The sequence below is a fragment of the Nicotiana sylvestris genome, chromosome 12, assembly GCF_000393655.2.
Source record: "Nicotiana sylvestris chromosome 12, ASM39365v2, whole genome shotgun sequence".
In the NCBI taxonomy this organism is placed as follows: domain Eukaryota; kingdom Viridiplantae; phylum Streptophyta; class Magnoliopsida; order Solanales; family Solanaceae; genus Nicotiana; species Nicotiana sylvestris.
Window position 1 is genome coordinate 122037805 of NC_091068.1, and position 17386 is coordinate 122055190.

The following is a 17386-nucleotide window of genomic DNA, read 5'->3' on the forward strand; positions in this document are numbered from 1 at the left end:
CTGAAAAATTTGGCAGCCCAATTCTTAGTAAAATGATCATAAAATCCTCATACGATGTCCAAGTTTGACGATTCTTTTTGCTATGGCTCCTTAATTACGATACGAATCTAATGTTTCAATCAAAACAGAAATCGGAGCTCATTTGCTTAATGTGGTACCAATGCTTGAAGAAACGACGTCGAAACATAAGAAAAACGAGTGCAACACAACCCAAACTTATCTGAAACTCACCCGAGCCCCTCGGGACACCATACGAACATACCAAAAAGTCCCATAACAAAATACGGACCTACTCGAGGCCTTAAATCACGTATAACAACATCGAAATGACGCAACGCACCTCAAATCAAACTTAATGAGCTTTCGAACTTTCGACTTCCAAAAACTCGCGCCGAAACATATCAAATCAACTCAGAATGAACTCAAATTTTGCACACAAGTCCTAATACATCATACGGAGCTACTTGTGTCCCCAAACTCAAGCGAAGCGCAAATTTTCAAAACGACCGATCAGGTCATTAAATTTAAGGTCCAAATTGTGTAGCAACGAGTATCGGATGATATCATCATTCTCCTAGCTGAAGTAGTACCTGAGTGCTGCAACAATTTTTAAGAGCTTATTTTCCAATTTCAAATACGTAGAGTAACCAAAATCATGTAAAAATTATTAAGTATTAGTTTTAGGATAAATGACACTGTATAACCGCTCTCAAAATAATAGTCGAAAACATGTATATGTTTTGTATATATATAGCGAATGTAAATAGTTCTGACGCATGCTAAAAGTGATATTAGCCCGTAGTTTTACGCAGGATGTTAGCACAATTCCTCGCTTTTATTTGGGCTTGAGGTAGAATGTAATTTGCGACTCACATCCTTAATTTTTTTAAAAACTAAAACAAGGTTATAAATGAAAACTTAGATAAATAAAGGTGAAACAGCCAAAAAATATAACTTCATTAAAAATAAGATAGAGGGGAGCATCTTTTTAACCTAAATGCCTAAATGTAAAAGCATAAACTAAAATACCTTTTAGCAAGCTTGAAATTCGCTTATAGAGATGAGTGAACACAGTATACAAAGTTGTTATCATATAGAGAGGATTAAAAAGCAATTCAGACTCTTTTTGATCAATATTTATTAGATTAAAAATTAAAAGTAGAAAATATGGAGTAAAAAATATTGTACCGAAAAGTTATGTTTTTCGGCAACTGTGATTTTTGAGTGAGCTGGTGAAAGTCTTATAATTTTTTTATATTAGAAAACATAATAATATGATTTTTATACGGGGCGCCCTATTTGGTCGCTTCCATTTAACTTATACCCATATTTTTAAAATTATTTAACCTATACCTAATTTTGACAACTTCAGACACCTCCTCTTCTTCCTCCTGACCTATGTGCTCCTTTCTTCCTCCTCTTCTTTTCTGATGAGGCTGAGAGCAGCTCAGCTTAGGATCTGACCAAACCCATTATTTTTTCCCCTTTTCGAAGAGGTAGTGCTTTTGAGATAAATAGTGTAAAAGGATGCCAGTGATTTTGAGCTGACCATTTTCCCTTGACCAACCAAAAGTAAAGATCGCATTGTGCAATTTCATCACTGAAAATTATGCGCAGAATTTTCTTCAACTGCTGCCAAAATCTCAAAACATCACCGATGTGAAAATTTGCACTACAAATTATTTGAAGTTTAACTATCTGAAGGCCAAATATAACAAGCTGATTTTGTCCTGAAGTTTGCACTACAAATTGAAGAATAACTTCAGACTAATTTGTCTGAAATTTGCACTATGAAGTGAAGTTTTCCCCGTTACTAAAAGGTAAGTTTTATAGAGCAGTGGTTAGGCCTGCCATGTTATATGGAACTGAATGTTGGCAGGTAAAGAACTCACACATCCAGAAGATGAAAGTAGCAGAGATGAGGATGTTGAGGTGGATATGCGAGCATACAAGGATGGATAAGATTAGGAATGAAGATATTCGAGAGAAGGTGGGCGTGACCCCCATGGAGGACAAGATGCGGGAAGTAAGACTCAGATGGTTCGGGCACATTCAGAGGAGGAGCACTGATGCACCGGTGAGGAGGTGTGAGCGACTGGCTGTGGTGGGCACGCGGAGAGGTAGAGGGCGACCTAAGAAGTATTGGGGAGAGGTATCAGACAGGACATGGCGCGACTTAGGATTACTGAGGACATGGCCCTTGACAGGGAATTATGGAGGTCGAGCATTAAGGTTGTAGGTTAGGGGAAAGTTGTGAATATTTCTACAGCACAATAGAGTGAGACTAGCCAGTTAGGAGTTAGACTAAGAATGTCATTGGTCGTCTATTGATGCAGAGCTTTACCTGCTAGTTTTTACTATACCAGCCATCTATTTCGTATTTCGTATTCTGTATTTCATATCTCTTATATTGTTGTTATTTTATTATGCATTTTTATGGTACTAATATATCGTCTCCTGTTGCTTTTTTTTGAGCCGAGGGTCTCCTGGAAACAACCTCTCTACCCTTCGGGGTAGGGGTAAGGTCTGCGTACATATTACCCTCCCCAGACCCCACTTGTGGATTATACTGGGTCGTTGTTGTTGTTGTTGAAGTGAAGTTTTCCCAATTACCTTTGCAAGTTAGGCCAAACTTTAGGTGAAAATATTTTGAAGTTTTGCTTTAATAAGGCCACACTTCAGACAAAAAAATTCTCAAATTCAAACCCCAGACATACACAATTGAACTGAAGTTTGCCCTTACTATGAACTGAAGTTTGCATGATTGCCTTTGCAAGTCAGGCCAAACTCATGCAAAAGTATCTGAAGTTTTGCTTTGATAAGGCTACACTTCAGGCAAAAAATTCTGAAGTTCAAACTTCAGATATACACAATTGAACTGAAGTTTGCCCTTGCACTATGAACTGAAGTTTGCGTGATTGCCTTTGCAAGTCAGGCCAAACTTGAGGCAAAAATATTTGAAGTTTTGCTTTGATAAGGCTACACTTCAGGCAAAAAAAATTGAAGTTTATTTCAGGCCCGTATGTCTGAAGCTACCCGAAAAGTGGGTACACTTGCAATTTTTTGTGCAAAACGGATATAAGTTAAATGATGACCCAAAAACTGAGTATAGATACAAATGCCCCAAAAAAGTTAAATAGTTAAATAATCATTTGTGAGATTTACTCTTTGAATAGAAGTAGCCTTATAGAATACGAGTAGGTATCCAAAGTGGTGCACTCGTGGAAGCAAACAGAAGGAAGTGCCATGAGAATACATAGCCTCAAAGAATATACGTAGTGAAATCAAGTAAAGCTAACAATAGAAATGTAGAATAGAGGATTTCTAGTACAGTAAAGTTAGTTCAACCTCCAATATTTTGTAGGATCGAATACGTTAGCCATGGCTAGAAAATCTCTGAGTTGCATTCTCAAAATAAAACCACAATATCTGTGGCCAGTCACTAAGATTGCTTAAAACCATCAAACCTTTTTGACAAGTTGATTAAAAAAAATCCTTTTTCTTTATCTTTTGAAATCGACTTTCTTCGAATTAATAGTCAAAATATTAGCATGAGGGGAAGAGAATAGTTAGTGAAAGAAACAAGAGTCTAGCATAAGCAAAACAAAGACAAATATCTCAAAGCATTATAAATATTTGACAAATTGGAGGATATAATCATAGATTATATGCATGTTGTTGATTGTTTAGAAGCATCTAAAATACTAACAAGCAATCAAATGTTCCTAAAAAACGGGTAGCCTGGTGTACAAAGTATTCCGCGTTCACACACACTCTTCAAGGTGTAATGTAGACAACCTACTCTAATGCAAGCATTAGTGACTGCTTCCATAACTCGAACCCGTGCGGAGATAACTTTATCGTTGCTTCAATGCTCCCTTCAACTGTTTCTATTTTTAAATTAGTTGAAATCGACTAAATGGAGATCAAATTTATTCAGGTTCATTTCATTCGAATGGGAAACATAGACCAAGAAATTCTATGACCCATGGCTTTAGGTTAGAGTTAAGATTCTGAAATTCCATTCCCTAGAATCCAACTTTAATTATCCCGTCACAGCATAATCCCTTTTCCCCATTGAGAATAGCATTCTGTGGTCATTTCTGTCAACTTTAAGCCAATCATTGACTAGTCACCCCACCCCACCCCACCCCCAACTACTCGAGAGATGATTTTAAATGTTCTTATCTTCTTTTTTGTTTAAGTTTCTTGTCCTTCAAAGTAAAATTAAGTTAACCTCAAAAAGGAAATGCAAGTACATGAAAGAACAAGAGCACATGTTCTCTTCCTTAAAGCGGAGAATATATCATGCAATTAACACAAAGGAAACAACAAAGGATAAGAAGAGCTAGAAAATAAATTGGATAGAAAAAAGCAAACGGGGTTCTGCTCAGAGAAAACAACAGTCGTGGCTTTTTGGCAACACCAAGGATAAATTAGGTACTTTCTTGTAATATATTAGGAGAAAAGGTCCAGATTTATCCTGTAGTCCACATTTATTCTCCGATATACTTTCGGTCTAAATTTATCCCACCCGTTAGGAAAGTAATAGAAAATACTGGTCTGACATGGGTGAGATAGATAGTACGTGGTATGACATCTCACCACCTTCTTCCCCTTCCATTTCTTCTTCCACCCCCACACCTAGAATGGAGGTTCCAAAATTTCTTCATATATCTTTCCAAAGTCCCACATAAAAAGTAGAAAAAAAAAAATTCTTTGGGGAAAACCATGCAGGGTTTGGCCCAAAGCGGGCCCAACACATGTTTTATCCTAAAAACTCTGCCAGGCCAAGTTGTCACAAACCAAGATTTTCTAAGATGACTAGTGTTTTGTTTTACATTGATGGGAGAAAAGCTTCCCAGTTGCTGTCCTCTCTGTTTATCCTTTCCCTTGATGAAGCCGAGGTTGATCCCTTCAAAAATTAAGAGTACTTAAAAACAATCATATGTCAAAGTCTTTGTGAAGAGATTTACTCGATACCTATGTTAGCAGGATTAAAATGCACAAATTCCAATATATATTACTATTAAGTACCACACTCATAAGCAAAAATGAATCTGGTTATATCTCAATGAAAGAACATTAAAATACTTGAAAACTTTCATATTGATCAATGATGTGGAGCAAGCCATCAGAGAAAGTATTTAGCATATGAGAGCTAGCAGCTGCTACAACTACCCTTATGCCAGCAAAACATTTGAGATTCTATTTACCACTTCAACTATATAAAGGTTGTAACAGATTCCTTTAAACTGCATACAAAATGCATTCCTCCAAACTCCATAAAATATTCTAACATATCAGAGTCACCTGATTCTTTTTTCTGCAAAACTTCAACTGAAACTAATGTGCATATCATTGTCAAAGATGAGGAATTTTCACTTAATTTTTGAATCAAATTTGTACCTAATTAAACATAGAAAACATAAGCCTAACCAATAATAATGTCAATTTTTCTTTTTCCTTTTGGCACCTAGCATTTCTTAATTTTGCAATGCAATAACCTCATTTTGTTCAACAGCTGCAGATTTCAACTAGTATTCTCAATAGCCAAAATGTAGACCTAGGTTCCAATGCTTAGAATGCGAATTTATTCTGCATTGGCTGTTCATCAGTTGATAATATTCTTTGCTTATTTTAATAGGCTGTGTTAATATCCAGGTTATAATCCATTAGCCAAAACATGAAATGAAGGGTGTGGCATGCTTTTCAACTAACATATCATAGCCATTAAATGAAACTTGAAGGACTGATCCAAGATAATATTCAAAGTATAAATAATCTCCAGGATCAATTCCTTGATAACAGTAACAAGATTCTCCTTTGAAAATATTATCCAATGTAATCGTCTATATCTATACAGTAGATTGAAATGCTACACAGCTCAATTTATACTAAACAGCTGCATATATATATGTGCACTACACTCGTTTTTATTCATTGTAATGGTTCCTAATATATTCCTATGAGTAAACATGAAAAGGCAGATATACACTTAGTAAAACAAAGTAAACGAGGCAGAGGTGCAAAATAGGCTAAACATTTCAGAAACAGCTTAGTACGAGTTCCCTGATTTTTCCTATACAAACTTAACAGAAACTCCTAAAAGAGAAGGGCAAAAAGAGTTTCACAATATAAGGATGTTTCTTTTAAGAAGAAAACTAGTCATTCAACATATGAGGAGATAAATGAAGATTCTCAAGCTTGTCCAAGAAAATAGAACTATGATTAAAAACAAAGTGAACTGTATCTTTATGTGGCGTATGGGCACATTTCAACCCATAAACGGGCATAAAAGTTATCTTGTAAGACCAGGATATATAGATTCATTAAGTGTACCTCCAAAACCAATTAAGATTTAAGTCAAGGGAAAGGTAAATAGGGATCTTCAGTTGCGAGTTGTCATGTTTTCCATCAGACAAGTATTGATTTATTTATTCTTTTGAAAGGGGTCCCAATGCTTTGGAGATGGCCATTTCATACCAATAAAAGAATAGAAAACTTTTAGCTGGAGGTCCTCTTTTCTCTATTTTAGGCTGAATAAGTACCAAATTTACTGAAGGAGACCACAAGAAAGTATTCTTCATTCGATTCCTAGCCTTCAGACCAAGCGAAGAAGCATCTCTCCACTATTTCTGGTTATTTTTATTTCTTCATCCATTTTCCCTATTCACACAATTTTATAATAGATAAGTAGTATGAAAAGAATGCTTAAGATATTCAAGAAATTCATATCACTATGTACAGGCCAAGATGTTGTACTAAAGTCATTAACCATCCAAAACCGGCATGCTTGTGACTATCCCGTGTCTAAACATCATAGCACTGGACAGAGCACCAGAGGCACTGCCTCAGGCCCCAGCACCAACATAAATTGCCCACCCCGCTCCCCACTTAAAAAAAACATGTGAGACCTCGAAAGGGCATTCACACTTCACAAAAATAGATGAAATTTCCCTCATACCTTAAATGAATATATGCAAGCACAAATCTACAGAAATGGGGAAACGAAATTAGATGGCATAACATGGCTTAACAAACAAATAAGAAGAAAATTCATTACTAGCAAAGGTTTGGTAAAACAATGAGATTTAGAAACTCAAAGACACTAGATTATCTACTTTTGCCAAGACAAACTATAATCAACATAATATTCATAAAACATCCATAACTAAACAAACTGAAACCAAAGAAAGAATGTTCATTTCTTCTTGTTTAGGCATTCAATAGGAGAAGCATCTGAACCATTTTCTTACCTTTTTGCCTTTTTTCTTGCATGTATCTAATTCCCAGTACTAGATGCTCCAGTCAATAGAATCTTCCATTCGAAAACGAAGATGGTTTTGTAGTTTTCAAGACATCATAGATAGTGGATTCCGCCAGTCTCCATCAGGACAAAAAAATATTCCACTATTAGTTCTTGGAATATGATTCCCAAACTTTGCCAGATAAAGAATATGTGTGCATAAGAAAAAGTCTTTGGTGGATCAATTCTTGTACCTATTGTAAGGTGTGTAAGTGTTTCAGGAACTTATAGTGCAGAGGAATATAATGCATGGTGCCTTTCCTGTAGATTAGAAAGCGAACTTGCATTCTGGACCCACAAATGTGTAAAACCAACATCTTTTTCTTTAGCTGCTATTAATTAGATTGGTCGAGAGTCGGAGGCAAATTCAGGATCTAGAATTATTGAGTTCACAATGAGTGTAATCTTATTATATGTATAGACTTTAAATGTCTTTCTTCTTCTTATATATACCTAGTTCGAGCTGAAAACAATTGGTTCAGTTAAACCCATAGAACCTCCCTTGCATCTTATTTGTGGATTTGGTCAAAGAAAACAAGGAGATATATATAGAGCTGTAGCTGACAACTTTGTTTAACCAAATGAAAAACAATGTTATATACTGCGAAGAATAGTAAAGAATCATTACTTGCAATTCAAAAAGGTAAGACAAGAGTGGAGTCACTGAACCTGAAGCGACATCAGATTCCTTCCACGTACGTGATAAATACTTTCAGTCGCCCATCATTCCTATAAATCCTACCGTAAGACTTATTTGCTGATCATCATATATTCATATTCAAAGGCCAGAAGATGTACCATCAACACCACCAAACTGCCAATATGCACCCTTCGACAAGAATGTCTTTCCCTGAAAGGCATCTGTTCCTGCAAGGTGGGAATGTCAATGGAGACTCAGGGCTTGTTCTTTCTACCGATGCTAAGCCAAGATTGAAATGGACAGCAGACCTCCATGAGAGGTTTATAGAAGCAGTTAACCAACTAGGTGGAGCAGACAGTAAGTGCACACAAAATTTGTTAATTTGGATAAGCACCAGATGCATGTTATCTCTCATTGAGTTGATTAAATTACCATTCTTCTATTGCAGAAGCCACTCCGAAATCAGTTCTGAAACTTATGGGGATCCAGGGACTAACCTTGTACCACTTAAAGAGCCATCTTCAGGTTAGTTTTTATTCACTCCATGGTTTACAAAATACATGTGAAGAAACTAGACATTTCATAACATAGCTGCCACAAACCATTCAAAACAAAACCATTTGGTTAAGAGTGAAAAACATCTAACTGCAAAGACGGTTAAAATTTGTTTATGTCAAATGACTGAAGAGCAAAGCTGACATTCAGATATGTTTGAATTGCTCAATAAAATCTGATCTTCTATTTTTTCCTGGCAGAAATACAGACTAAGCAAGAACCTCCATGGACAAGCAAATATTAGTGGGGTCAATAAAGCTGGTACGAAATCCAATATTGTTCAAGGATATATAAATCCAAAAAGCTTCTTCTACAGAGAGAGAACACTCATAAATTTATTGTTTTTAAATAATTGTAGCAGCAGGTATAGAGAAGATATGTGAGAGCACTGGAACCCCTATGAGCCATCCAAGTATTGGACCCCAACCAAACAAGTAAGAACTAACAAAGCTGAATTATTAATATCATCCTACTTCGTGTCTGAACCATACCTTACACTGTAGCAACCATTAAATTTTTTTGTCCAGCAACATACCAATAAACGAAGCAATACAAATGCAAATCGAAGTACAAAGAAGGCTACATGAACAGCTTGAGGTAAGAAACTGTTGCAAAATTTATCTTACATGAGAGAAGTTAGAACCATAAAAGCCAATGCGTAATATGTTAGTAGCAAAAGATGAGACATCCTGTGTCATAATCTGTGTCATAATCTGAAGAAAAGCCAGAAGCAATACATTGTCGAAACATTATAAGGCATTTTCATTTTAAGACCAGAACCATATTTCTCGTATTTGTGGAAACAAGATAACAGAATGATAGCTTGAGCAAGAAATTTAATAGTCCTAGTCCAAAATAGTGCTTTTGCTCTAAGGAGTAATAATTTAACAATGTGACCCCTCCATAAGTTTTTATTCTATCCAAACATTACGAGTAATGAAAAATCTTCCTTATGGACTCCTGATGATGACTAATTACACTCCAAATGATATATTACTTGGTCAATTTTCTAGTCCCAGATAGTGCTTCTGCTTTAAGGCTTAATGATCTAAATTATAACTCTGCATAGATTTACTTCTAGCCAAACTTTAAAAGTAAATGACAAGTTTTCCTTGCTGGCATCTAAATGAGGCATAATTGAACTGATATAGGTGCAACGACATTTGCAGCTAAGGATAGAGGCTCAAGGGAAATATTTGCAAGCTGTGCTTGAGAAAGCACAAGAAACCCTTGGAACACAAAACTTGGGAACAATCGGATTAGAGGCAGCCAAGGATCAACTGTCTGATTTGGTATCCAAAGTATCCAACCAATGCCTGAATTCTGCATTTTCAGAGATAAAAGAACTTTCAGGATTTCACAACCCACAAACACAAGCAATCCCGCCAGCAGATTGCTCAATGGATAGCTGCTTAACGTCCTCTGAGCGACCCCTGAGGGACCTGCGGGAAATGCATAATAACCAGATTGGTTTGAGGCCTTTAAACTTCGGACCATGTACGAAGGATATTGAAAATGAGACCAGGTTACAGCAGACTGAACTAAGATGGCGTGACGACCTCAAGGAGAACAGAAAACTGTTTCCCAAAATGGATGGGGATTCAGAAAAAGAATTTACCAAAGAGACAAATTGGAGCAACTTATCAATGGACATTGGACTTCAAGGAGAAAGACGGAATGTTAGCAGTAGCTACTTTGATGGAAGACTAAATGGAATAGATGCAGACATCAAACGTTTTCACCAGGATGCTGACAGAAGTGATTCAATGAAACCAGAGAAGCAGATGTCGTCACAAGGATATGAGCTGCCTTACTTTGCTCCTAAGCTGGACCTAAACACGGATGACCAAACTGATGCTGCTTCTAGTTGCAAGCAACTTGACTTAAATGGTTTCAGTTGGAGCTAACAGATCACATCTCCACAAAGAAGATGAGATGCCTGCATGGGGAAACTAAGCCTGATGCTCCTTTTAGAAGGATGAAAATAACGTGTAACAATTAGAATTTCAGATTATATATGATATTATAACAATATTGGATCTGCTAGGATCACATTTTCTGATCTAATATCTAAACTTCCGGGTTGCATAGTTTATAGCATTACAGGATATTCGTAACCTTTAGCAGTTGAGTGTTCCATGTACATATAATTATTGCAGTAAAAAGCCTTTGCAATGTCATATACAGAAACCAATTCTAATCAAACAAATCATGTGTTAAGCACTTTCCTCCATTTGCACCTTCAGAAATATTGCAAATGCTTCTTCAAATTTCAAGTTCTCATATGCTTCTTAGATCATTATTGCATCTGAAGTTACTTTAAGCGAGAATCAAGTCTTTAACTCCACAAATCAACATAAGCTCTCTGAAATATGTCTAAATATAAGGATAAGAAAACTGTATTACAAATCCAAGTTTAGGGGATGGAGAATCTATATAGGCATATTTTATATCATTCTTCCTCAATTCAAGCTCTTCAACAAAGATGAGAGGAAAGGGAAAAGAAACGAAGTTGTGTTCTTTGAGTCAGTTGATAATGATAGATTTCTACATGCTAAGGTACTGAAATTTTTATAACTAATCAGAAATAAGACCCACCGTAAAGCAGTTTTCTCAGGTATCACTCAAACAACTACCGATGAAAAGCAACACAAGTGATATAGATAACAATTTTGGCCTATGAAAGTACATAAAATATAAAAAAAGATTGGTATTTCTCTATTTTTAAACTTTTTATAGAGAATGTTTCTGCCAATTTCCTTTCATATTCCTTTAACATCAAAACTGTCTTTAAACATATTGTTTGTTTTGGATAATACACTTGGATTAATTAATAATTTTGCTCATGTATTGACCAACATCCGGAATTTCATCAACCAATAAGCATATGGCAGCAATTATCTTCATACCAAAACACTCATGTACTACATGCCATTGGCTTGAACAAACGAAATATCCTATAGATGTACACAATGGCAGAAATTCAAAGTAATAGGAGTATAATGTTTGGAGAGGCCCATTCACTCCAACCTTCGCTTAATAAGAAAATGAACCTTGGGTCTAATTCAAACCCCGAAAGCTAGCTCATGAGGTGAGAATGACCAAAGACCATATAACTTATAAGGAGACTAAATTCACGTTCCACCGACTGATGTGTGAGAAACTCAAGATATTGGATATTTGGATCCCAACAACAACAAAAAAAAAACCAGTGGGATCCCACAAGTGGGGTTTGGGGAGGGTAATGTATACGTAAACCTTATCTACCTTAAGAAGGTAGAGAGGTTATTTCCGATAGACCTCGGTTCAAGATCAGTAAAAAGGAAGCAATTAACAAAAAGGAAGCAATTAACAGATAATAGCAACAACAGGTAATAAGCAACGGAAGCAAATGGCAAAGTGTGTAATAATAAAGATTTAGGAATACGGAAAATGCAAGAATGGTGCCAATACTACAGGAGAGTGACGTGCCGTGTAATAACAAGGAACTAGGAATAGGAAAAAGCAAGACTTGAACTAATACTACTGGTAAGACAAGGAGAAGCTCTCGACTACCTGTCAACCCACAACCTTAATTCTCGACATCCACACCTTCCTGTCGAGGGTCATGTCCTCGGCAAGCTGAAGTAGTGTCATGTTCCTGCCTAATCACCTCTCCCCGGTACTTCTTAGGACTCCCCCACCCCTCCGCTAACCCGCCACATTTAGCCTCTCAAACCTCCTAACCGGGGCATCGCTATCTATGCTCTTCACATGCCCGAACCATCTCAGCCTCGATTCCCGCAACTTGTCTTCCACATGGGCCATGCCCACCTTGTCCCTAATAACTTCATTTCTAATATTTTGGATCCCATGAATTAAATTTCAGTACAGATGTCAACTACCAATAGCTAAGCCTAAAGAGCAAGACACAGTACACTTTAACTAGCTAAAGAGTAAGACACAGTACACTTTAACTAAAACGTCTTAATAACAATAACACTATTTATGGAATGTGTAAAATAGGTGGTTCTACCTCTGTGCCGCGTCTCACCATTTTGAAACAAGAATCAAAATAGAAAGTGAAAGCCATAGGAACAGTAACATCATTAATCTACAAAAAAAATACTAGGAGAATCTGTTCTGGTGATAATGATACTCGGGAGAACAGTAAATAAAAGGGCCTAAAGAGACAAATTCCTCCTCTATATATGATTCAAATGAGTTGTTACCATTGATAAGGTATCGAATTTCCTTTTTTATAAGAAGAGATCTTATCTATATCTGCCTGCATGCATGCATACCTTATAAGGAAAAGGAAAGAAATGCCCATTCGCCATTCTCAAGAGCTTCAGTCACGCGATTTCCTGTTCTGAGTGATCTTTCACTTTCACGGAAATTCGATACAAGTTTTGTCAAATGAGATATTTCCCCTGCGGCCTGCCCGTGGAGGAATGGCAAATTGACAAGACAAGACAGCTGGAGGGTGGCCCATTCCAAAACGTAACAATGACTTTGGGCCAAATAGAGGCCCAAATAACATATTTTTTTACTATATAGAAGAAGGAATAAGCAGGCAGCAGGTCAACATGCCTGCTTGTCCCCGCGAGGGTATTATGGTCACTTCGGTTAAAATGGATTTATAGAAGAGGGAATAAGCAGGCAGCAGGTCAACATGCCTGCTTGCCAATCAGGGATAAAATGAAAATTACTCATTGGGTATGCTTTATTGAGTAATACGTTGTTGCTTCAATTTTGGTACATTTTAGTAAGGGCTTAAATGACGACAGACCACGTGGGGGGCTTTTTGGAGAATTCAGGTGGTCTAATGATGTGATATGGGCCCAGCTGGATGCTTTTAGTGATTTGTTTCATATTAAATGAGTTACTTTCCTTTTTAGTTTATTCCAAAACAAATGACACATTTTTAAATTTGGAAATAATTCAACTTTAAACTCTTTCATTTTACTCATTTACCCTTAACGAGAAGTTTTTATAGCCACAGAAATATCATGACCCCACAAACTTTTTACCCCTTAAACTTTTAAGACCACATGTTTCAAAAGTCTTCTTCTTTTTTCTTAAACTCCGTACCAAGTCAAATTACCTCATATAATATAAAACTGAGAGAGTACATTAAACTAAAATTATTTTAGCGGCTGACAAAAACGGTTTCTGTAGCTACTTATGCATCCCTTCGAACTGTGGTCGTTGCTTTTTGCTAATTGCTTTTGTTTGTAGAAAAGTGGCATTTTTGAGGTGTCGATTATGCTTAAACGATTCTACTACTGTTGATTAAAAATCCAAATTAAGATTTAACAAAATGACCAAATTTTTCACTGACTGTTACAATATTTTTAAAATCTATAATATCTTAGATAAGTTTAAAATTATCATAGAAATATTTTCCAATGCATTAATTTTTCAATTACAAAAACCAAATAACTAAAATAATTCACTAATAAAAATATAATTATGATAGTGAAATATTATATAGCATATATCACTAAACCGCTATCCAACTTATAAATGAACATAATTTAGCAATGAAAATTCAAGTTCCAGTGACACTATTAACAAGTGATAAAATAATATAAAAAGAATTAAATATGTACCAATAATTTACAAGATATCAGTTTCTTCCGTACCAAGTGTCTATGTTTTTTGGTCGAATAAATTACTGTATTGAAAGCAGTAAAGGAGGTTAAGAAGTATCATTACCAACACATACTAATTTCGGCGATGTAGTTCCACATCAAGTATCCATGTTATCTCGCACATGACAACTAACGTTTCATTTTTGTCTAATTTCTTTTTTTTTTTTTTTTTGCTAAAGGGGAGAAAAATAATTTGATACAGTCAAATACTATATAGAAGCTTCAAAATCAAGCATTAAAATAGTTGTTAATTACTCCTACTCAGGGGCGGATTTAGGGGGGCGCAAGGGTGTTCACCCGAACACCCTTCGCCGAAAAATTACACTGTATATATAAGGCAAAATCTGTTTTTATCTCTATATATTAAGTTTTGAACACCCTTAGCACAATCCAAAAGTGTAGTTTAGTGGTCAAGGGAGTTCAAAATCTACATAAGGTCATGAGTTCAATTCCCACTAGCTACAAAAAAAAAAAAAATTGAACCCCATTAAAACTAACAAAGTATTACTAATTACCTTAATAGGAACCAAGTAGGATAAGGAATTCACGGTTAAATTAACGAAAAAATTATACTAGACCTAAAATTAGCGATATTCATCTCTAAAATCTTATAAAAATAAAATAGTAGAGTAAAACGGAGTCCAACTCAACATAAAAAAAGAAAAACAAGTAATGACCCCTTGTAAAGTTATTTTCCTAATTAATATTTAAATAACTTTAAAAATTATGTATATAAGCTTTTGAGGCATTACATGGTGTCTTACCAGTACATTTAGTAGCTTCCACGGACTTCCCTATGATCAAAAATATTTTAGCTAAATTAATTTGGCATTATGACTTTGAAAAAACAAGAAGGCATTAATTAGTATTTTCCAAATCCATCCTTATCTAATAAATGATCTACAAAATATGACGATATACAAAGAGTAATTTAAGAAGATATAAAGGATTTTAGTTAAATAACGTTTATATTAATACTATTAAATAATTCTCTTAATGAGCATGTCAAAAACTTAGAAGCACTTATTTTGAACGAGAGATGGTATCGTCTGAGAAACTATCCATAGCTATTTTAATAACTTGACATTATAAGTAAAATTTATATTATCAATGCATATAAATTAAGAAAAATTTATGCATGCTGATTAGCAACCTAAATATAGTGTTATTGGGCCCATGCGCAGCATGGGCTACTCATTACCAGTACTCTAAAGATGGAGCAAATAGCACGAGCTAACTAGTTTTCAGACTTGTAATTGAAAATAATTAGCATTTGCAAAGTCATTAAAAAATAATTACTACTATTTTGCTGAAACACGGAAAGTCCTGGATTATGGAGCTCATGCATATAAACTTCTCGCATATTATGTTGGAACTCTATCACACAAAAAGTTCCAGCATAATATGCCGGATTATGGAGCTCCTGCATATAAACTTTCAGCATATTATGTTGGAACTCCAGAACATTATAGTGGAATTTCATATGTAGAAAATTCGAACTCCAGCATATTATGCTGGTATTTTTCCGGATTTTTAAGGTTATTTTTGTTTAGATTTTATATTTACATAAAAAAATAACTAAATTTCGATTACTTTTTAAATTATGGCTATTTTCTAATTACTAATTGAAAATTTGCCTAATTTTGATCCCCCCCCCCCCTAAAGAAGAAATAGACGCTATAAGCCACGGGAGAATGAAACAAATAGGATCATTTGGTGCCACCATTAAAATTTTGAGTAAAATATAAAATTGATCGATCGACCAAAATTATTTATATTCGCTAGCCAAAATTATATAAATATATGTAATTTTTTTTGTATATAATGCACATATATAAAAAAGATATTTTATCGACTATTATTTTTGAGAGTGGACAAAAATAAATATTTCTCTAAAAATATTTACCTCTGTAAGAAAAGTTTTTGAAAAATAGTTTGTGGTCAAAATTATAAAGCACACTGATCAGAAATTCTTGGACAAGTCTTATGGTGATTCCTCAAAATTCTGACGGTTGCCATAATTTGCGAAGTTATGGTGATCATCACAAAATTTTGATGCTTGCTGTATCTTTGTTCAATTGGCTACAAAATTCTAATCAATCAACAGAATTTTTCGAATTATGATTGAAAATTCTCGTGATCGTCGAACTTGCTAGCATCAAAATTCTGACTAGTGTGCTTTAAAATTTTGACCAACGTAACGTGCTTTAATTCTAACACGGAACTATTTTTCAAAAACTTTTCTTAACAAAGTCGGAATATAAACAATAGTAATTTTTAAAAAGTTCATCCATCGTCATTTCCAGTTAATCCAAAGTGATCTCATTTGCCAACTATAGTAATTACTCCATTAGAGCAAAAGTTTATCCTCATGAACGTCAGAAGGTTGTCTTCGGCGGAATTATCGACGGTCAGCCGTCGAAAACGATTAGGACGACGTTTTTTCGAACACTGGTAATTCGTCTGTATTCTTTGTTCTTGTTTACCCTTAAAATCGGATAACAGTTAAACTTATAAGTGGTTGTAAGGATATGTGATATCACTTGGCACAAACTGATAAATATGAGAATTAATGTTAGGAATTAACAGTAAAATAAAGCAAACCAATATGATGAACAACAGTGACCCTCGAGCTAAACCGTCATCGGACCAACTGAGTATACTTAATGGAAAGTATGAATTGAATAACAGAGTTTAAGAGAAAAAATGTAATATATTGCCTTTTTATGCGTGAATATGATGATTACAAAATGATTAGAACCTCCTTTATATAGTAGAGGAATTCTATTTATGGTACAATTCAAAATACAGAAGCAAATCTCATGATAGACTAAATAAACGGTCTTGATTCGATGCGTGCCAAGATTTCCGCCACGATCCTTGTCCGATCACGGATATCTCGGCTTTCCGTTAGTCGACTTAGCTGGCTCTCTTCAACCTCGCTCGATCTCTATCGCGCTTCGGTCTCTACCATGGCTGGTCTCGATCTTGATCGGTGTTACACCTCCGTTTTTACCCGAAAGGGGATAAGAGAGTTTTTTCAATTAAAGTGACAATAATCGAGACGGGATTATTTATTCAAATTCAGAGTCGCCACTTGGGATAACTTATGGTGTCCCAAGTCACCGGTTTAAAATCCCGAATCGAGAAAGTTTTGACTCTATTTTACAGTCCGCGAAACACAGAAATTCGGGTAAGGAACTCTGTTAACCCGGGAGAAGGTGTTAGGCATTCCTGGGTTCCGTG

General features: G+C 35.4%; 1 protein-coding gene and 1 long non-coding RNA gene across 7 annotated transcripts; one reads left to right on the forward strand and one right to left on the reverse strand.

Moving 5' to 3' along the window:
- Positions 1-4310: 4310 nt before the first annotated feature.
- LOC104221351 (uncharacterized) lies at positions 4311-12923 on the reverse strand. 4 transcript variants are annotated; one of them, XR_011404383.1, is made up of 4 exons: positions 12520-12780; positions 8108-8176; positions 7260-8038; positions 4311-4915 (listed from the first exon to the last, which is right to left on the reverse strand). It is a non-coding gene; the product is annotated as an uncharacterized lncRNA (long non-coding RNA). The 4 variants fall into 4 exon arrangements; XR_011404384.1 differs by lacking the exon at positions 12520-12780 and adding an exon at positions 12060-12503; XR_011404382.1 differs by lacking the exon at positions 12520-12780 and adding an exon at positions 8382-8466.
- LOC104221350 (myb-related protein 2-like) lies at positions 8009-10730 on the forward strand. 3 transcript variants are annotated; one of them, XM_009772404.2, is made up of 6 exons: positions 8009-8306; positions 8398-8474; positions 8705-8765; positions 8863-8938; positions 9032-9101; positions 9674-10730. In XM_009772404.2, exons 1-6 carry the CDS (start codon positions 8102-8104, stop codon positions 10409-10411), a joined length of 1227 nt encoding a protein of 408 aa, XP_009770706.1. In that variant the 5' UTR covers positions 8009-8101; the 3' UTR covers positions 10412-10730. The 3 variants fall into 3 exon arrangements, with proteins under 3 accessions (XP_009770706.1, XP_009770704.1, XP_009770705.1); XM_009772402.2 differs by having other exon boundaries at positions 8012-8306; positions 9656-10730; XM_009772403.2 differs by having other exon boundaries at positions 8031-8306; positions 8866-8938; positions 9656-10730.
- Positions 12924-17386: the final 4463 nt, after the last annotated feature.